This window comes from Callithrix jacchus, chromosome X, assembly GCF_049354715.1.
Source record: "Callithrix jacchus isolate 240 chromosome X, calJac240_pri, whole genome shotgun sequence".
NCBI classification, from domain to species: domain Eukaryota; kingdom Metazoa; phylum Chordata; class Mammalia; order Primates; family Cebidae; genus Callithrix; species Callithrix jacchus.
In genome coordinates, this window is record NC_133524.1 from 125,204,969 (window position 1) to 125,226,881 (window position 21,913).

General features: G+C 40.0%; 1 protein-coding gene across 15 annotated transcripts in view; it reads left to right on the forward strand.

The window, feature by feature from the left end:
* The first annotated feature begins 4,140 nt into the window (after positions 1-4,140).
* Positions 4,141-21,913, forward strand: part of OCRL (OCRL inositol polyphosphate-5-phosphatase) — a 52,299-nt gene continuing 34,526 nt past the window's right edge. For 2 of the 15 annotated variants that reach the window (XM_078362262.1, XM_078362268.1), the window contains exons 1-6: positions 4,141-4,524; positions 4,762-4,844; positions 9,189-9,268; positions 12,737-12,775; positions 21,141-21,251; positions 21,676-21,765. In XM_078362262.1, the coding sequence (XP_078218388.1) occupies positions 4,147-4,524; positions 4,762-4,844; positions 9,189-9,268; positions 12,737-12,775; positions 21,141-21,251; positions 21,676-21,765 (781 nt within the window). In that variant the 5' untranslated portion in view covers positions 4,141-4,146. The remainder of the gene's footprint in view (positions 4,525-4,761; positions 4,845-9,188; positions 9,269-12,736; positions 12,776-21,140; positions 21,252-21,675; positions 21,766-21,913) is intronic. The other 13 variants (XM_078362267.1, XM_078362273.1, XM_078362264.1 and 10 more) reach the window with 9 other exon arrangements.

A 21,913-nucleotide genomic window follows, 5' to 3' on the forward strand; every position in this document is an offset into this window, starting at 1 on the left:
ACCCTAAACTCTATAAGGAATGAAAATGGACATAAATACTATAGAAATGCAAAACAGAAATATGTAAATAAAAATGAACTCTTTATGTTGCTCTGTATGGAAAGCCATACCCATAGCGGATTTGTGTATATGAAAAGGGAGGTTTTTCAACTAATGTTGATTTAAAAATCAATGAATCATTTATGCCTCCACTGTGCCTGCCTTCCAGCCTCTAGCTGCTGACTCACCTATGCAAAATCTCCCTTCCCAGCCTCATCTATGTTAGGCCTCTTTTTGCCTTTGCAGGCCCTAAACACTGTCACTTGTGGAGGTTTTAGCCAGCATCATAATAAACATATTAAAATGCATCCACATCCTGCATTAAACATTTTTGCTATAAATTTTTGAAAATGCTTTGATAATTTTGCTTTTGAAATTATTTGTCTGTGCATAACTAATTTAATTTACATGGTTGTGATTTCTTCTTCATAAGAATTATATGTACTTGGGAATTCTTGGGAAGTGAGAAGATCCAGCCTAAAAATCATCTTCAAATATAATGGGTTTTTAAATGCATACTAAATGTAACTGTTAATGAACTTGATATACTGTTCTATTTTGTATGCCATTTAATTAAATTATTATTTTTGAATTTGTCATTTTCTTTTAGTATTTTGTAGCCTTTGTTAATTTTTTTTTTTTAGAGATAGAGTCTCCTTCTGTTGCTGAGGCTGGAGTGCAGTGACACAATCATAGCTCACTGCAGCCTTGAACTCCTGGGCTCAAGTGATCCTCCTGCCTCAGCCTCCCGAGTACCTGGGACTATAGGCACATGCCACCATACCCAGCTAATTTTATTTTATTTATTTTTGTAGAGATGGAGGTCTCGTTAGATTGCCCAGGCTTGTCTCAAACTTCAAATAATCCCTCTGCCTTGGCCTCCTGAAGTGCTGGAATTACAGGTGTTACCCACCGTGCTCAGTTCTAGTCTTTTTTAAAGACCCTGTGTTTTAATTTTGTTTCTGAAAAAGTCTGGAAGTTCTAGACACTTAGTGATAGTTGCCTAATGGATAAAAGGCACTGAGCACCCATTGAATTTGTGTGAGAGTGTGTGTGTCTGTGTGTGTGTGTGTGTGTGTGTATATGTATCTGGGTATGCGCATGCGCATGCAGGTGGTCATGGTGATGGTGGTGGTAAAGATGGTGAGATTCATGTTTTCTTGGAGCCAGAGTTTCATTTATTTGAATTTTATTCAATTTTCTTTTAACTCTTTGCATTGGAAGCCACTTAATATGCAACCATCATTTCCCCGTGAGACCTCAGTTTTTAGTGTCCTTACCTCAATATATGTTAATTTCCACACAACCTCTTATTCCTCACTTAACAAATACTTATTGAGTGCCCACAATGTGCAAGGTACTTTAGACTTGAAGGAAGAAGTATCTTACTTTTTCCCTAAGGCCAGTTCTGCCATCTCCATCTTGGATCTTTGTCCCTCTCAGTTACTGAGGGATTTTGCTTGCTACGTTTCTGCCTCTCTCTTCCAGCATCTTTAAAGGCCTCCTCTTTGTTAGCTCCTTCCTCTTTGCTTTAAAGTGGCTTCAGACTTTGTCTACAACCTCTGTTTGACCCTTCTAACTAATTTAATTAAAATTGTACTTTTCTCCTTTTTATTTCCAAACCTCTTCAATCTGTGGTGTCTTGTCTCCATTTTCTCACAATACAGCCTCTCCTCAATTCCCCATAATCTTGTTTCTATCCTCACCACTTAATGAAACCAAACAATTATTGGTCTCCAGTGAACTCCTTGACACATCCAAAGAAAGTTTCTTTGGTCTTCATTTTCTTGTCCTATTTTCAGCATTTGATACTGCTAACCCTCCCCTGCATATTCCTTCTTTATCTCTCGTTTTCATTGACTGCAAATGATTTTCAGTGCAGGAAAGTACATGGAATTACAGGACCAACATATGTACCCACCACCCAGTTCTATCAAATCTTGCAACATCACTTTTCAGATTCTGTTTTCAGAAATAAATATTACAGATATATTTGATATTCTGCGTATGCTCCTCCCCAGTGTCAATCTTCTCCCTCCCTTAAATTTGGTGATCATGCCCTTTCACGTTTTATGTACTATTACAGTACTACTCATCTATGTAGCCGTAAGCAATAGATGATATTTTCAGACGTTATATACACAGTATACTATACATGTTTTGCAATTTGCTTTTTGCTCAACATTATATTTTTGAAATTTAACTGTAACTACCCATAGCTCAAATTCACTCATCAAGAACACTATTATTTATTCATTCACCTGCTGACATTTACTTGGCTTCCATTTTCTGAGATTAGAATAATACTGCAATTAATATTATTTTATATGTCTCTACACTGGTAGAGTTTTGCCAGTGTCTACACCTAAAATAGAATTTCTAGATTGAGGGGTATTACCTTTATTAGATATCATCAAATTGTTCTTCACAGCAGTTCTACCAACTTAAACTCCTAGCCATAAATGAGAGTTCTACTGGTAGAACCTCAACAACACTTGGGGTTGTCTGATTTTTAAAATTTTCATAAAACTGATGGTTGTGAAATGGTATCTCATGGTTTTACTTTTCTTTTTTTCTTTTCTTTTTTTTTTTGAGACGGAGTTTCGCTCTTGTTACCCAGGCTGGAGTGCAATGGCATGATCTCGGCTCACCGCAACCTCCGCCTCCTGGGTTCAGGCAATTCTCCTGCCTCAGCCTCCTGAGTAGCTGGGATTACAGGCACGTGCCACCATGCCCAGCTAATTTTTTGTATCTTTAGTAGAGACAGGGTTTCACCTTGTTGACCAGGATGGTCTCTATCTCTTGACCTCGTGATCCACCCGCCTCGGCCTCCCAAAGTGCTGGGATTACAGGCTTGAGTCACCGCACCCGGCCTTATGTAGCTTTTATTTGGCTACATAAAATTCATAAAAGAATTTTATGTAGCTAAATATCTCATTCCATATTCTAAGCTCATAAAGATACTCTTTTTTTCTGAAAGTTTTAATTTTGCTTTTCACATTTAGATCTTTTACCCACCTGGAATTGATTTTTCTTTTATGGTCTGAGGGAGGGGTCTAATTTTATAATTTTTCATATGGGTAAGCAGTAGTCTTAGTACCACTTAGTGGCTAATCCATTCTTCCCCCACTGATTTGAAATGGCACACACACTACATATCAACTTTCCATATATGTGTGGGTCTGTTTGGGGGCTTTATATTCTGTTTCATTGGTTGTCTATCTCCACAGTATACTTTTAATTACTAGAGACTTACAGTCTTGGTATCTAGTCTATTTTTATAGATTCTGCAGCAAATGAATAACACAATTGAAAAATTACTTTGGGAAAATATTTTCTTTTTTTTTTGAGACAGAGTTTCGCTGTTGTTACCCAGACTGGAGTGCAATGGCACGATCTTGGCTCACCGCAACCTCCGCCTCCTGGGTTCAGGCAATTCTCCTGCCTTACCCTCCCGAGTAGCTGGGATTACAGGCACGCGCCACCATGCCCAGCTAATTTTTGTATTTTTAGTAGAGACGGGGTTTCACCTTGTTGACCAGGATGGTGTCGATCTCTTGACCTTGTGATCCACCCGCCTCGGCCTCCCAAAGTGCTGGGATTACAGGGGTGAGCCACCGCGCCTGGCCAAGGGAAAATATTTTCATGGCTGTCAACAGAGTAAACAGGTCAAAGTAGAGAGTAGAGTCAACAGGATTTATCTAGAGCAAAATGCAATAACCTAGATAGGCTATCACAAAGGCTTCAATAAAGTTATGGCAGTTTAAATGGAGAGAAAATAAAGGATCTAAAAGCAATTCCAAGTAAAATATCAACAGGGTGTGTTGACTGATTGGATATAGAGATTAGGAGGGGGAAGAAAATATATGGCTTTGAAGTGAAATGATAATGAGTTAGTTTTGTCACACAATGATGTGTTAATAATGGACTCTATTTGGTAAGAAGTCTGGGCCAGGGATATATATTTAGACATTGCCTGGTTAGAGGTGACCATGTAAATATACTGAATGATATGGGTCGTATTGACACAACACGTTTGAGATTCCCCCATAGGTATGACTGTGTTTTGTTTCTGTGGCCATCTTCAAAGTCCTCAGAACAATTCTGATGTCACAGATGGCATTTAGAACCCATTCCTTGCTGGACGTGGTAGAGACGCCCCCAGTCCGTCGGGTCTCTCGCTGCAGTTCCTCAGGTTGGCCGCAGGGGGCGGAATCTGCGGCGGCCTGGAAAACTGGCGGGGGCGCGAGGCGCCGCTCTCTCTTGGGTCAGATTCTCAGCTCCCAGCTCCCCGCTCCCGGCTCCCGGCTCCCGGCGCCAGGCGCCTGGCGCGGAGCTGTTCCTCAAACGACACGCAGCCAAGGCGGGTGGGTTTGGGGACGCGGGAGCCAGTGTCGTCGGATCCGGTCACAGTCCGCAGTCCGGCTGAGCCCGGAGGCCGCCTGGATGGATCCGCCGCTCCCGGTCGGAGCCCAACCCCTTGCCGTATCCGCCGGAGAGAAGGGGGAGGGGAGGCCGCGCAGGGACGGGGGTGGGGGTCGGGGGCCCTGCAGAACTTGGCGGGCCGGGGCTGCCAGGAGGCCCAGAGGCCGAGCAGAGCGGGGGAGGGGCCAGCGCTGGAGGTGCAGCAGGGCGGGGGGAGGGCGGCCGGGGGGCGGGGCGGAAGACCCCCGCCCCCCTGCCCCAGCCGCGCTTCCAAAGGAGACCCTTGACTAGCGCCCGCATACTGTTGAGGGTATGGAGATGAAGGGTCCTCACCGGAAGCCCTGCGCCCTGACCCTAGCCCAGAGGAACGGGCAATATGAGTAAGTAACCACCTGATTCCCACAGAGGAGGAGAGCCTGCCATTACCTCTCAACCCCAAACTGCGGCAGGTCACCCACTCTCTTCGTACTGAGGACACGAGGGCAACAGGTTCAGGTCCAGTTGTGAAGTGCCAGTGCTCTCTAACCTCGGGGCTTCGTCCCCAGCTTCCAAGCCTCTGGATTGTGCTTGGTAGTGTGGCTCAGTGGAAGGACTGAATGGGCGGGGAAGCAGGAGGCCTGGCTTTTTTAGTTCCTGCCCCTGCAACTGACATATGTTGTGTAATATTAGGCAAGTCAATAAAGCTTTCTGGGCCAAAGTTAACTCATCAGTTGAATAAAAATATTAACTGCCTTGCCTTATAAAGCCTTTGGAGTTTTAACTGGGGGAAAAATAAATGGGAGAGTGGTTTACAAAAAGTAAAAGTGCTATGGAAATGCTTCATTGTTAACATTACAGACTTGTCTGAACCCTATTCAGCTGGTTTCTCCAGTCTCCCCACCCTGTTATCCCACTTGCTTGAAGGCATATTCATTAATTCAGTAATGGTTTAGTGTCGGCCAGAAACTGCCTCACTTATTGACTTGACTGTTAGAAAGAAAAGGTGATGAAATGTGTAGAAACAGAAATGACAGTTGGTATTTTATCAGTGTGTCACCTTCTACTCTGTCTTAGACATAGGAGCTCAGTAAATACTGTTGACTGATCAAAAGATCATTTTGATAAGCTATCACCGTAGCTGCTGACTTCACTCTGTTGTGACTAATGCCTCGTCTCAAAAGTATCCATGGTGACCATTACCTATCATAGGCTCCTATCCTTGTGTGCCCAAGACACCTCCCTTGGTTATTCACTGGCTTCTTGACATCATATCCCTTCCCAGTTTACAACTTGTTCACTTAAATCTTGCCATCTCCCAACATTGGGTTCTTCCTAAAACCAATTTTCTCAGTCCCCACTTTTAGATCCTCTATGTCTATGCTGTCTGATTTACGAGGAAGAAATTCCCACTGGCCAAACCTACTCTTCACTGAGACTATTGGTGCCATTCTAACTGGATGTCAACTAGTTCTATGATGTAGCTCTTTATTGCGTCCTGCTTAGTCAGCTCTGTTGGGAAGTTCGTCAAACCCAGATTGCATTAAACCCTGGAAGACTAGTTTAATGAAACTAATCTAAATTCAGAATTTAATGAAACTAAATTCAGCAGAAAAGTGGAATACCACTAACACTTCCAAAGGCTAGAATAGGGTAGAGAGATGTGACCTTGTGCAAACCAATAGAACTTTTGTGCCTTGGTTTCCTCTAATGTAGAAACAAAATTATGAAGACTGAATAGAATAGCTACATTGTTGAGATGACCACAGCCCAGGATCTGGTCCCTCGAATTAGTAGAGTTGGAACTCTATTGAGCTAATAAGGAAGTCTTGTGTTCCAATTCTGTGTAAGTTATGGGGGTACAGTTGGGGGTAGATGTGGAGGCATGGAGGTATAGTTGTATATAACTAACACTATGTTATATGTGCCAGGTACTGTTCTAAGCACTTTTCATTAATTAGTTCATTTAATCCACATGTGAGGATTACTATAAAAGTAATATCATCACCCCCCTTTTGTAGATACAGAAATTGAAGCACTGACAGGTTAAGTCACTTGTTCACAATTAGGAAGCAGAATACCTGATATCTGAACCTATGTAACTTGTCTCAGAATCACACTGAGAAGTTTCTCTTGAAATCATTTACTGGCAACACCTAATGCCATAATACCATCTATAATCCTCATATTCTTATCTCTCTGGTGCCTTCTCTGATTTGAGTGTCCAGAAATTTTTACTTTGGCCTTTGTGTTCTAGAACTTGAACCCTGTCTTAAATCTTTAGGTCTGTGGTTCCTGTTCTCAACCGTAAGAAATTTACTTGAGAGACTAAAATTACAATTAAGAATCAGGTTGTTGTTTTTTTTGGAAATGGAATCAAACACTAAGATTCATTTTTTTTCAAGGATAATAGATTATGACAAAACCTGTTTGACCTTTAACCTTCCTTTAACAAATCAAAGTGTTTCTTAGGGATAAGGCAGAGTTGGCAGTCAGGATTTGTCACTCTTTTCTGTTTGATGTTTGACAACTACCAAATTCTGAATTCCGTTGTTTTGCTGTATACTGATTATTTTTCTTTTTATTCTGAAATGAATAATTAAACTCAGGTCGAATATTTATGCTTACTCTTAGCCCTATTCTTTTGTTGTAATTTAGTGACTAATATGTAGTAAATAGTCAATAAATGTTGTGGAATTCACTTAAATGCTGAGTTTATTTCTGTTTTGTAATGGTAAACAGTCCAGTCCAGATGAAGCTTTATTGCTAATATTCAACACCCTTTCGTCTTTACATATTTTAGTGTTATAGTGGTTTGTGTTTATCTTCCTCAAAGTAAGCTCTTCCTCCTTAACCCTTGATTTCTCAGCCTTTTATCTGGTTTCTGGTTTCCATCTGGGTTTATAGGACTCTCCACTCAACTCATGAACTTTCCATATTGAAAGGGGCCTGCCCCATGTTCCTGTAATCACCTTAAAATACAAACCCCTGCAAATTAGGCAAGAAGGATCACAGCAGAAAAATAGCATTAATACTTTTATTTCCCTTAGTTCTATCTAAGTAATTACTTATCCTATCCCAGGTTATCCTCTTCAAAGTTAACACATTTGAAAATGCAAAAAGCAAAAGTAACAAGCACCCCAAAAAGACAACAAAACAGAAATCAAACCCTTCAAAGCAATGACATTTTAATGCCAGAAGTTAAACAGTTATATTTCGAAATTCACCTCTGCTTGTGGCATAATTAAGCTAGTTAATGTATTCAACCAGTATTTGTTGAGCATCTTTTAGGCTGCAGACAAAACAATATGATCTGGTCCTTGCTTTCAAAGAGCTCAAATCAGTGAGGAGAAACAAATATAACCATATGGAGTATATAAGTTCTCTGTTAGAGGGGCAAACAAAGGCAATAAGGCCGCTGGTTCTGCTTCGGGGTATTGAGGAAGGCTTCATGGAGGAGGTGTTATTTGAGATGAAACTTGGAAAGAAGCAGAGTGTTCCTGGCAAAAACAAAACTAAAAACAACACTTGAAAAGTGCTTGACTTTGGGAATGCTAGTTGATGTTCAGAAAGGTTGTTTACCAGTAAGTTGTACCTTGATTCTGGGCGATTAAGGATAAATAATAAATGAAAAATTAATATTTCAGAAGTACATATGGATTTAGAAGTATGGATTTCATCCTGGGGAGCCAGGTTTACTCGTGTTTATGTAGAAATACCAGCATAAACTTGGAAACCAGAGGAAAAACACAAGGGATGTGAAGGCAATCTGATTGTGATATCTGCCACCTTGTTGGTCACTGATATTTTGGGTGATCCAGCTGACTGGGTACCCGCTCTTACTCCATTATTTATTTATTTATTTATTTTAATTTTTAAATTTTTTTTTGATACGGAGTTTCGCTCTATTTAAATTTTTTAATTTTTTTTTGAGACGGAGTTTCACTCTTGTTACCCAAGCTGGAGTGCAATGGCGCGATCTCGGCTCACCGCAACCTCCACCTCCTGGGTTCAGGCAATTCTCCTGCCTCAGCATCCTGAGTAACAGGGATTACAGGCACACGCCACCATGCCCAGCTAATTTTTTGTATTTTTAGTAGAGACGGGGTTTCACCATGTTGACCAGGATGGTCTCGATCTCTTGATCTCGTGATCCACCCACTTCGGCCTCCCAAAGTGCTGGGATTAGAGGCATGAGCCACCGCTCCCGGCCAACCCCCCTCTTACTCCTTTATAAATCTGCATGCTTGTTTGAAGAGATTGAACCATTCTTTGGTAAAAAGCCATGGGAATATAATTGGAAAGTTGATGTATAAATCTTCTAATTCATTGATTCCACACACACGAGCAACTGCTGTGTACCAGGCTCCATGCTAGGTACTAGAAATTCCATGGTGTAAAAACAGCTGTGGTCCCTGCCCTCATGGACTTCACATCTAGCTGTCATTTCTTCACTCTGGTATGCATACTCTGAAGCTATATACTCTGTAATTCATGCTCTTAAACTTGTACGCTGTTTTTAGGATATATGGCATGGAGAAGAGTGTGGGTATTCAGATACTGATCACCACTAGCATCCTTTTAAGCCTAGAGTAATATCTAGCTGTCCTGATGCTCAGATCCAGGGAGCTAGATGCAGCAAGTCTAATAAATACAGACTAGATTTGTGTATAACAAGACAGCAAAGTATTTTGTTGCTAAATGGGTTTTTCCGTGGCTATTCTTTGATGCGTTCTTCTGTTTCCTAGGTTAATAATCCAGTTGCATGAAAAGGCACAGCATGTTCAAGATATCATTCCTATAAATAGCCACTTCAGATGTGTTCAAGGTACTAGCTTTAATTGCTTAGCAAGTTTTATGTTTTTTCGTGGTCATTACTGCATTATGTAATACCATATATATTTAAATTTGTCACTGCACATAAAATGAAGTGTATTCCTCTTTGCATAAAAAAGATGACATTGAGGAGATGATACTTTGTCTAAGAATGCTGAAGGGTTATATTGAAATATATTTGTATATATGTATGTGTGTATAGTCTCATCTGTTTCCTTGGTTTGGGTTAGAAATGTATGTAGATTGTTACCTGTGTAGGTAGTTTTTATGCTGACTGACCTATATATAGATTTAAATAACGTTCTTGGGCTTAACTGACACAGTGCTCATTGTAAGGTACCAAGGTCACTTGGATTCACACATATTTGGCACTTTCTCCATATGCTATTTGAAATGAAGACAATTGGCAACATTCCTTGCCAGATTGTAATATCTTACCCTCAGTTGTGCTGATTCTCAAACCTTGACATTGGTGAGTCGTAAGAAAATTGACTCTGGGGAGGTAATATTTGGCCTCTTGTCCTCAAATATGGGGACTGAGCACAGAAAATCTGTTGTTCATCTGCTACGATGAAACTTAAAAATTGGGAGGTTTGTGTAGGAGGTGTTGCTTCTGTCATCTCACATTGCTCTGGAAAGGAAATTGATACTAGAGAACAAATGCATTCTGTTTCCAGTGGGACCAGTGGCTTCATCAGGCAGAAGCAGTCTACATCAATTGTAGCTTCTTGGAAAACTCGTTTTTTTCAAGACAAGGTCATTTCCCAAGCTCAAGTGATTCTCCCACTTCAGCCTCCCAAGTAGCTGGGTCTACAGGAGCACCACCCTCCAGCTAATTTTTTTTGTATTTTTTGTAGAGGGGTTTCGCCATGTTGCCCAGGCTGGTTTCAAACTCCTGAGTTCAAGCAATCTGCCCGTCTCAGCCTCCCAAAGTGCTGGGATTACAGACATGAGCCAGCATGCCTGGCCTTTCTTGGAAAACTTAAATCTTGCCTTGTATGAAATCTTTCTTAAGATTAAACTACATTGAACTTTTTTTTTTGTTTAATCACAAAGTGGCATGTACATAACATAATGTGTTTGGAAAGAACAGAAAAGTGTAAGGAAAATAGGTCACTTAAATTCCCATCCTTCAGAGATAGACACCTAGCATTTTCCTTTTTTTCTACACATGCATTGCAAGGTGAGTCATATTCATCTTACACAATTTTTTGTCTGTTCTACATGCTATCATATTATGAGCACTTTTCCATGCCATTAATGGCTATTTACCATTCCAGTTTATGAATGATCCATAATGTAATTAGTCCCCTATGTTGACACTTGGGTTATTTTTCACGAGTATAAATAGTAATATGATGAACATCTCTGCATATAAATATACCTGCACATCTCTTATATCTTCAAGATTTATTCCTTTAAGTGAAAATACTAAGCTAGTGGGTATGACTTTTTAAGAATGCATGTATTAAGAATTAAAAATAGCTTCAATGAATAGTGTCCATATTGTGTAGAAGAATTAAGTGACAGCTATTTAGCCTGCCCCATGTGAGAGAGACATACTAAACAATGTAGCTGTGTGCCATAGTGTTATTGTGGTCACCTCAGTTTTCAAGGTGTAGCTTTTTACAGAGGGGAAGAGCCAAAGAACATGACTCTAAATTAATATCCTATGAGCTTTGTACCTTTTCATTCTACCTCTAGGATCTCTTTTACCCTGTTTCTGATTGTTAGATCGTAGTGCTACTTCTTAGGATCTGGGAAAATAGGTGCACACATGTAACATAGTTCCCCATGACTGAAGGAAGACTTATGTATGATTTTCATCTTTCTATTTCCTGACCTGTTCATTTATTTTGTAAACTGTGGCCAGGCACAGTGAGCACCTGTAATCCCAACGTTTTGGGAAGCTGAGGCAGGAGGATTGCTTGAGCCCAGGAGTTCAATACCAGCCCAGGCAACATAGCAAGACCCCATCTCTACAAAAATAAAATTTAAAAAACAACAGTTGCCAAATGTGGTGGCACATACCTGTAGTCCCAGCTACTCGGGAGGCTGAAGCAGGAGGATTGCTTGAGCCAAGCTGTGATTGCGCCACTGCATGCTAACCTTGGTGAGAGTAAGGCCATTTCTTTTTTTTTTTTTTTTGAGACAGAGTTTCGCTGTTACCCAGGCTGGAGTGCAATGGCACGATCTCGGCTCACCGCAACCTCCACCTTCTGGGTTCAAGCAATTCTCCTGCCTCAACCTCCTGAGTAGCTGGGACTACAGGCATGCACCACCATGCCCAGCTAATTTTTGTATTTTTAGTAGAGACAGGATTTCACCTTGTTGACCAGGATGGTCTCGATCTCTTGACCTCGTGATCCACCAGCCTTGGGCTCCCAAAGTGCTGGGATTATAGGTGTGAGCCACTGCGCCCGGCCGAGTCAGGCCATTTCTAAAGAAAAAGAAAACCATCTGTGAACCCTCAGGTTTTACAGAACTAAAAGTTAATGAAGAACAGTAATAAACGTACAATATCTATGTTTTGATGCCCTAATTCCCCTTGTTTAATCATCCTAATAATAATATCAAGATTGCTTTCTAGTATTAAATGACTTAGTTCCTTGCCAGTTGCTTCTGTTGTACCTAAGTAATAGAGCCAAATAAACAATTCAGTCTTGGGAGGGAGGTGGAAAAGGTGAGATGACTACATTTGACCAAGGTAGTTCCAGCCTAATCCCAAGGAGTCGGTACCCAGAGTTCAGTTAGCCAGGAGGGTCTGGCAGGTACAGTTGGTCAAATCCAGAGAAGTCAGAGGGAAAGAGATAGGTTGGATCTAGTTACTAGTTGTAAAGGAAAGAAGTCCAGGAGAACCATCAAGAGATAAGAGAACTCTAAATTTGCAGACTGCTTTGTACCCTGTTGGGGATGGAGGACCTTGGGCCCACAGGTATTAATTGTAACCTGAAGGTATATTCTACCCTGTGTGGGGCAGGGGCAGAGGTGATGAGATCACCGGGAAATTTTCAGAGAATAGATCTGAGTTAAGAAAGTAATTCACCTCTGGGCTTTCAGGGTCACTTCCTTTGCCTTCTAGTATCTAAAGGAGTGTCTAAAGGACACAGAGTTAAGTCAGTATGTTATAGTTAAGGGGGGTTAAACTTGCTTTCACTTGAATTAGCATGTTGTTGTGTTCTGTACTATTAATTTCTTGTTCCTTGATTTGCTTTGAAGAGTTCCATTTGGTTCTTCAGTTCATTTTTATTTTAGTTGATTTGCTCATAGTCTTTAGAACCTAGTGCTATTAAAATCCCTTTTTAAAAAATATTAAGCAAAAAAAGGATTTGAAAAAATGTGTTCTAAGACCTAGGAGTAGTGACTGAGAGAAGCAGTTATTTAGTTAGGCATGTATTCTTTTGGTTGTAATGAGTGGTTTTCTCTTCCCTGATCCTAGTCTCTTTTTCTTCCCTCTCAGAAGCAGAAGAAACTCTATTGATTCACATAGCTTCTAACAGTGAGTATTTTTCCAAATGTGCTTGATTTTTATTCAACAAATATTTACTTGAACACTGGTTACATTTAAGACACCTTTTGCGGCACATGTTTTAATTTCACCATCTTTTCCTGTAGTCTCCTGTAGCAGCCATACAAATTAGCATTGTTTCCCAAAAAGATGTAGGCTATGCCTAAGAAAAAGCAGGTGGTGGTAAGAATCTTTATAAAAATTAAAAAGAATGATCTACCTTTCTAATGCTGAACTACCTTGAGCTAGCAGTATTGTTGCTGTCAGTTAAATCATTGCTGTAAAATTGATAATTGTAGGAAGGGCTAATAAAATGTTTAAAGCACATAAGGTTTATTGGTGGGGTTTTTTTTGTCATTTTTTAACTGCTATTACATTTTAAGTTTTTTTCCCCATCTTCTTTTTCAACTTTCTTTGTTAAGTCATAATATTTTCCTTTATTTGTTGTATTTTTTTTTGAAGGCTGAAGAGTCCCTTAAATTGCTTGTCCAGGCAGTCCTTTAAAAAAAAAGTTTGGTCTTTTATTTAAGCTCCATCCCCTCAAGTCATTTCTTGATTAGAGGGAACATGATTTTCTCTTCAATGTTTCCATTCTCTCATTTTTATCTATTTGAAGCAAATCATCTTTGACTTTCTGTGCAAGCTGTTCTTTGTTTATCATTTAATAGTACTATTTTTTTTTTTCCGAGACAGAGTTTCAATGTTGTTACCCAGACTGGAGTGCAATGGCACGATCTCGGCTCACCACAACCTCCGCCTTCTGGGTTCAAGCAATTCTCCTGCCTCACCCTCCTGAGTAGCTGGGATTACAGGCGCGCGCCACCATTCCCAGCTGATTTTTGTATTTTTAGTAGAGACGGGGTTTCACCTCGTTGACCAGGATGGTCTCGATCTCTTGACCTCGTGATCCAGCTGCCTCGGCCTCCCAAAGTGCTGGGATTATAGGCATGAGCCACTGCGCCCGACCTAATAGTACTATTTTATGAGAAAATGGGCATTCGATGCTACTCTGAGGTTGCTATGGAAAAGAGTATCTGACCACATGAATCTAAATCAAATTGGTTGCCTTATCTCTTGGTTGAGTCCTTGGATGAGTGGGAACTGGCACGGAGCTTGGCACTATGGGTTTACATAACTTTGTTTAGACCGAGTTCCTGCACTTGGCACCATTAATTTGTATTGAACAGTTTAAGTAAGCTTTTTTTCTGGCTTGAGTTTTCTTTTTCTTTTTTTCTTTTTTGGTCGTGGATTTCAGAAGTCTTAATGGCTGTGTCTGAAAGGCCAGGTAAACCCAGGTGCAAATATCCAAGAGATAAAATAACTTAATGTCTATGTCTTACTGTGCCTAGAAAGGAGAAGGCAAAAACAACACTTAAAAAGGCAAAATTAGAACAAAGGCAGTTCTGTAACAACTGACATTGCTGCTGAAATAAGAGATGGAGATGTCCTGTGTTTGATGTGGAGAGGCATTTGATTCAAAACTGAAAAGTTGAACTGAGCTGTGCCTTTTCTCTTGTAAACACCTACTTTTCAGCGTTAGTTTTGTTGTAACTTCTACATTAGCCATGCGTTGCTATGTCCAGAGTTCTAGTTACTGGCTCATAGGGGGAAAATAAGTAAGTGACCACTTGACTAAAATCCTTTGTCATTTCTATGCATTTAGTAATACTTGCAATGAAACCACATTTTATCTTCATCATTGGGCTTCATACATAAACTACGGTACACAGTGTGTTGCAGGAAGGAGATCTTGAGTTTGTTAGGTAGACCTGATTTTAATGTAAATATGCATTTTCCCATTTTCTGGATATTGGTGTTAAATGCTTTGTAAATAATTTTTTCTCATTATAAACGTAATACATTTTCGTCATATGCCATTTACAAATTCAGAAAAGTTTAAAGTATCAAATTAAGATTATTTTTCTGCAATCTAGAGATCACCACTGTGGTTAACATTTTGATGTATTTCCTTCCAGTCTTTTATTTATATTTCTACATAACTGGAATCCTCATATATAGTTTTTATCCTGCATCTTCATTTAACATTATATTCTCACATTTTCCTAAGTCATTTACAATTGTTTTATAATATGCTTTTTAAAGACCAATATTTCACCATAGGTGTGTGCCAAATTTTACTAAATTAACTTCTTTATACAAGTAAGTCATTGTCAAGGAACATGATAGATCTATTTTTTTTTTTTTAATTGAGATGGAGTTTCGCTCTTGTTACCCAGGCTGGAGTGCAATGGCGCAATCTCGGCTCACCGCAACCTCCGCCTCCTGGGTTCAGGCAATTCTCCTCCTTCAGCCTGCTGAGTAGCTGGGATTACAGGCACGCGCCACCATGCCCAGCTAATTTTTTGTATTTTTTGTAGAGACGGGGTTTCACCATGTTGACCAGGATGGTCTCGATCTCTTGACCTCGTGATCCAGCTGCCTCGGCCTCCCAAAGTGCTGGGATTACAGGTGTGAGCCACTGCGCCCGGCCAGATCTATTTTTTTTTTCAGGTCCTCTTTTATATCTTTCAGTAAAATTTTATCCTTTCTTCATATATATAGTTTTTAGGTTAAGCATTTTGTGGTGGATTTTATTTGCTGCTATTATGAGTGGAATTTTTTTCTATTTCTTTCTAATAGTTTATTACTAGTATACAGAATAGCTATAGAGTTGTGGATGTTTGTCTTTTATCCAGTCACTTCATTGAAATTTATTTTTAATCTTTTTTGCTTTTTGTTTTGCTTTTTTTCATTTTGGTAGATAACCTTAATCATCTATAAATAATAATTTTGTCTCTTTTCTAGTAGCTACTATTGTTGTACACTATACCAGTGAGAATTTTGGGACTGGTGGTAAATGATGATGATGCTTGGCTCCTGATTTCAGTGAGAATGCCTCAAGTGGTATTTCACTGTTAACAGCATTATTGCTTGTTGCTTTGACAGTTTTTTTTTAAATTAAGAAACTGTGTTTATTTCAAGCTTGTATTTTTTAAAATCATGAGTGTATACTGAATTTTAGCAAATGTCTTTTTGGTATTTATGGTGATGATTTTATTGTTCTTCCTTATTTGACCAATTGGTACACCGTATTGTACTAATTTCCTAATATTAAACTGTCCCTTGTTTATTTATTATTCAACAAATATTTGTTGAGTGCCTTCTATTTGTCAGGCATTTTTGTAAGCTCTGCAGAATCAGTACAGAATGACAAAGATAAGGTTGCTGCCCCCACTTTGGTTCTTGTTTCTGTCCAATTCAGTACTAGTGTCACACAGATACCTATAACTCCTTCATTCATTCTATAAAAATATGAATGTCTTTTATGTGCCAAGAACTATGCTAGGCTCTAGGGATATAGCAGAAAGCAGTACAGTCATGATACTTTAAGGATTTTAATGTAGGAAACAGACATTAAACTGATAAAATACAGATAATCGTAGTTTTAATAAATGTTCTTTTGGAAAACTACTAAGAGTTTATGAGAGGAGTAAGTATATTAGGAAGGTGGTCAAGGAAAATCTCTTTGAAGAAGTGACATTTAAATTGATACCAGGGGCTAAGTAAGAGGCAGGTGAAGATTGGAGAGAGAAGAGTTTACCATGTAAAGGGAATCACAAGGCTCCAGGTTGGGAAGTAGGGTGGCACTGTCTTTCAAATGAAAGAAGACCAGCGTGCCTAGAACAGGTCTTGGGTGCCAAGGTAAGAAAAACAGGCTAGGGGACAAATCTGGCAGGATCTTGTAAGCCTTGGTATTAAATCTGAATTTTGAGATTTTAAAAATGAGAAGAACATGAAGGATTTGATGCTGGAGTGTCATCATTTGCATGGAAGCAGAGAGACCAGTTCGGAGGCCGGTTCAGTAGTATAAGCTAGAGAGTGTGGTGGCGGTAGTAATGAAGACAAGCGGACAGACTTGATAGATGTTTTTGCAGCTAAAACCAATAGGAATTGGTTTGGGTGTAGGGGGTAAGAGGAAGTGTCAAGGATGAATCTTGGATTTCTGACATGACTGTGGATGATGGTACGATTTGCAAAAATAAGAGCATTGCAGAAAGAGTGAGTTTTTCTCAAGGGGGAGGGGTCAGGAATTCAGTTTTAGTCATGTTAGTTTGAGATTTTTTTTTTTTTTTTTTTGGGATGGAGTCTCGCTCTTGTCACCCAGGCTGGAGTGCAGTGGCATGATCTCAGCTCACTGCAACCTCTGTCTCCCGGGTCCAAGCTATTCTCCTGCCTCAACCTCCCGGGTAGCTGGAATTACAGGCACCTGCCGCCATGCCCAGCTAATTTTTGTACCTTTAGTAAAGATAGGGTTTCGCCATGTTGACCAGTCTGATCTTGAACTCCTGACCTCAGGTGATCCACCCACTTTGGCCTGCCAAAGTGCTGAGATTACAGGCGTGAGCCACTGCACCTGACCGAGATTTTTTTTGAAACACTTGAGTATAAATGATAAATTGGTATGTGAATGTATGCATCTGAATCTCAGAAGAAAGGTCTGGGTCACTAGCACGTAGATGATATTCAGAACCATAAGAGATGATGTGATTGTGTGTGGACTCTGCTATCTAATACAGTAGCCACTAGCTACATGTGCCTATTTAAAATAATTGGAACTAAAATGAGAAATTCAGTCCCTCAGTAGCAGTAGTCACATATCAAGTTGTTAGCTACCATATCAAATAGCACAGTTATAAAGCATGCCTATAGTCACGGAAAGTCCCATCGGACAATACTGGTATAGAATGAGAAAAAGATCTATGTTTGAACTTGAGGAACTCCATGTTTTAAAGGTAAGATAGAGGAAGGGATACTTCAAAGGGCACTCAAAATTAGTGATGAGAGAGAGAGAGAAAGTAGATGAGTATGGTATGGTAGAAGCCTGTGGAAGAGATTATATCAAGCCCTGATTAACTGTTGATTTCTGCTAATAGGTCTAATAAGATGATTAAAGAATATCCATGGGATGGAGGTTGTTGGTGAACTTAAAGCAATTTCAGATAAGTGGTGGGTATGGATGTCATATTGGAGTGGATTCAAGTGAGAAATGGGAGGTGAGAAAGCAGTGACTGTGTCTTTTAAAAAAACATGACTGGAGGGGAATATGGAGATGGACTGGGTTGGAGGGAAATCTGAGATCCAGGAAGATTTTTGTTTTTCAAATGGGAAGGACTGAGAACACAGTTATATGCTAATGTGGAGGAGCCAGTGAAAGGGAAAGCTTAAAGACATGGGGAATAGTTGTGAGTGTAAGATTACTGAGAGAATCAGAGGGATTGTAATTCGAAGTGAAGAGGCCTTGATAGGAGGAATCTTCTTCCTTGTTTCAGTAGGGAAAGGATGAGATGACTACAAATACAGATAACTTTCCATGTGATAGCTTTATTTTTTCTCTGAAGTATGAGCTGAAGTATTCTGCTTAGAATACGAGGCCTCAAGAAGATGGGGATCCAAATTTTGAGGATAAATTGGTGTGGAACAGTTGTTTCAGATAGTGGTAGGAGACTGATCGACTGTGGGAACTTAGGTTGCTTCCTATGATAGAGGGCCCAGTTGAGATTGGCAATCAGGAATTTATAATGATAGCCATCTGGGTGTGGGTGTGCATATTTACCTCCTCTGGTTGTTCAGGTATAAGTACAGAAAGGCAATTAGTTGGATTTCTGAGGGTTGGTATTTAGCCAGATAGGTGCCATGGAAGAGCAGAGGGGTAAGGCAGTTCTGGGTTTTTGCAACAGAGTGTAATCATGGCATCTGTTTGATTAAGAAAGGAAGTGAGAGCAGGAAGGGGCTGACAGATAGTAAGAAAATGGAAGAATCGGTGGGCTGGAGGTTACCATGAGGTCAAAAAAAAAAAAAAAAGTTACAGTGGGGATAATGAGCAAGTAAGTTGGAAGGAATAACAGATCAGGGGAGGATATTTGAATTGGAGGTTTATGAAGTGGTAGTATTTCTATGATGACCAAATCCAGGATATAACTGAGAGGGTCCCAGTAGCAACTGAGGGAGTGGTGGCTGAGGTGGAGGGGGAGTGTCACTGCATAAGGAAGTTGAAGGTGTTGACTGGGTTTTCTGTGCTAATTTTAAAGGGACCCAAAATCAATGGCAGGAGATTGAGTGGAAACAGAGTCTTACAGCCAGGTATTGTATCTTGGATTCTGAAGTTTCTCGGAGGATGGTGGATGATGTTGTAGAGGAAAGGGAGGAAATGGTAGAGCCCGATGGATGAGCCTCAAAGGAGAATGGATTTTGCTTGAGGGAGAAGGAGAAAATAGTCTGGTGGTGGTATTAGGACAAATAAAGACATCAATACAAAATTACTTCAGGTGTGAGAGAATATAAACAGCCTCCATTAAGAGGGTTGTAGCAGAAGTACTCCTAGGGACCAGCCAGTTTTGCAGTTGACTCTGAGTTTTATTGTGGATACAAGGTCAAATCACTCGAAAATCACCAGTGCCTGGGCTTCACCTCCAGAGATTCTGTTTTAATTGTTCTGGAGTGGGGCCTGGGTTCAATATTGTTTTTAAAGTGCCTCCTGTAATTTTAATGCATGCATAGTTGAGAACTAGGGAGAGATGCAGAGAATATTCAGATGAAGTTGAGGATGTAGGAGTGTTTGCATATCACAAAGCTCCAGAGGGTTCTAGGCTAGACAAAAAGAGTAGAAGGTTGAGGCTTGAGGTCATTTGTTCTCTTTCCCAAGCAACATGGTGAGGGAGAATCCAGTGTTATTTTGTAAGCAATTTCTGGAATCTTCGGGCCCATTAAATAGGTCAGTTATATATTTGGTAAAATATGTCTTTCAAGAATTGTGTGTTTATGCGTGTAAGAGAGACAGAATATGGGTTCTTGTTCTAAATTTATGTCAGATAGAAACTACTCTTCTATAACCACATTTACTATAAATTATCTGAGAAAGGAAGGACTTGTTAGGCCCTGAAGGAGTTTTCCCTGTATCTTCATGGCTGCTGTAATTGACACTTTATTCCTTCCCTCTCTTTTTTCCTCTCTACAGTGGCACCCTCATTAATTTTCTTATCTTTGGTCTATTTAGGTGCCTTCTTTCACATTTTTTCTCCATTTTTATATCTTTTCTTCTAGTTAATTATTTTCTTTTTCTTTTTGTAACTCATTCTACAAAGATAGAAACAAGAAATGCAGGGGACAAAAACCCAAAGGTTCAGAAGTTTTTTTTCCACCATAAAAAAACTAGGATTTTCGTTTCATTTTCTCATGTATTTGTTATTTACAAGTATGAAAGAGTCCAGTTCATCAGTCATTTATTAAATACCTTCTGTCTCTGAAGTCTGATGTTACTGTCACCAGTAGAGTGACCAGCAAGGCTTGTTTGCCTGGGACTTTCCCAGTCTTAGCATTGGAAGTCCTGAGTCCTAGGAATCCTCTCAGTCCCATACAATGCTGGGACAGTTGGTCACCCTAGACTGCAAAAAGTGCTGGGCTCCCTGTATGTGCACCCTGCATGTGTACCCCGCCTCTTGCCCTGAAAGAGCTTGTACTTTCCAGGGGCATGAGAAAACGATGTATGTAATAAATCAGTTACAATAAGAATAGAAGCAATACATAGGTTTCCTGGATCACTGCATCCAAACAGATGATACAGATGATAACTATAGGGCTTCAGAAAAGGGGAGACAATATGTTCTACACATAAGAAATTAAAGTCCTAGCTAACTTTGCTTCTAATTCTCCTAGTTTCCAATTGGCTGTACTTGAACCAAACCACTTCTGAGCATAGGTCATAATATTGCTTTTGTATGTTTATTCAAGACATACATTTTAAACTTGAGATAATGAGTTGCAGATGCTCCTTTTCAGAATACTTCAAACCAAATCAGTATTTTTAAATTATTTGGTAAATTTAATCTGTACTTATGGACAAACCATCCTACTACTTTTATTCCCTTCATGCTTCTGATACTCTGACAAGATGATCTGGACCTGAAATGGTAGGAATTTCCAGCTAAGGTATAGGAGGAGGGTGATTGAGGAATTTACATTTTGCTAGAATTTGAAGATCCCTGCTTTGACGTCTGAGAGATAGATCAGAAAGCAGGAAAGTATGATTTTAGAATGTGTCATATCCCTAGATTGTGCTGCTCATTGGCACAGTTCATCAACCCTAGGAGTCCTTACTTCCCTTGGGGTTCCCTCTCTGCATCACCCCCTCCACCACTGTCATACTGACTCTCTTGATCTTGTACATGTGCTTCCTATAGTAGAGGTCTGAATATTTATGATCTGGACCTTCTTCTATTAACCTGATAAGTTGAGAATATGATCCCAGTGAAACATTTTATCGCATAGCAGTCTATGTATGGATTTCAATTCTTTTTAGGTGGCTGCAAAATTCGGGTTCAGGGGGACTGGACCAGAGAGCGCCGCTTTGAAATCCCTGATGAGGAACACGGTTTGAAGTTCCTCTCAGAGGTCCTTGTTGCTCAGAAAGGTAACTCAAGACTCGGCAATTTTCTTTCTTCTGTCTGAATGGGAATGAAATTCTGACATGCTGATACAGAGGGAAATGGCCATTGGCAAAATACCTCACCCTTTAAGCCCTGGTAGCTGATTTTTTTTTTCTTCAGGAGTGAACACAGGAATAGGTTAGGGAACAAATCTGCCTGGCTGTAAGGATACTAAGCCACTTTCCAGAATCTTCAGTGTCGTGGCAAGCATAGCTTACCATAGACTGTAATTCTCCTTCTGCCCCTCAATGACCCCAGAGCTGCCCTCATTTCCTTAGTTTCTTCTATATCCAAAAATGGTGCTGGCCCCTGCATGTAAGGAATGTTGAAAAGAATGGCTTTTCGCTATGGTAAATTCTACTCAGTGAAAGACTTCCCAGCTTCTGACCATGAACCATATCTCTCCAGCTCAGTCACAACTTCTTGTTCCAGAGCAAAAGGACTCATCCAGCTGGTACCAGAAATTAGACACTAAGGACAAACCTTCCGGTTTTTCAGGTACTGAAAAGTTTCTGGTTCTCTGGTTGCTATGGTCATTGCAGAGTCAGTAGATTTTGTCAGGCCAAATATGATGATGTAGATTAAAGCCAATGTCAGATACATTCTCCTGCAGAATAGTTTTATCGAGTGCAGGCCCACTGACCAA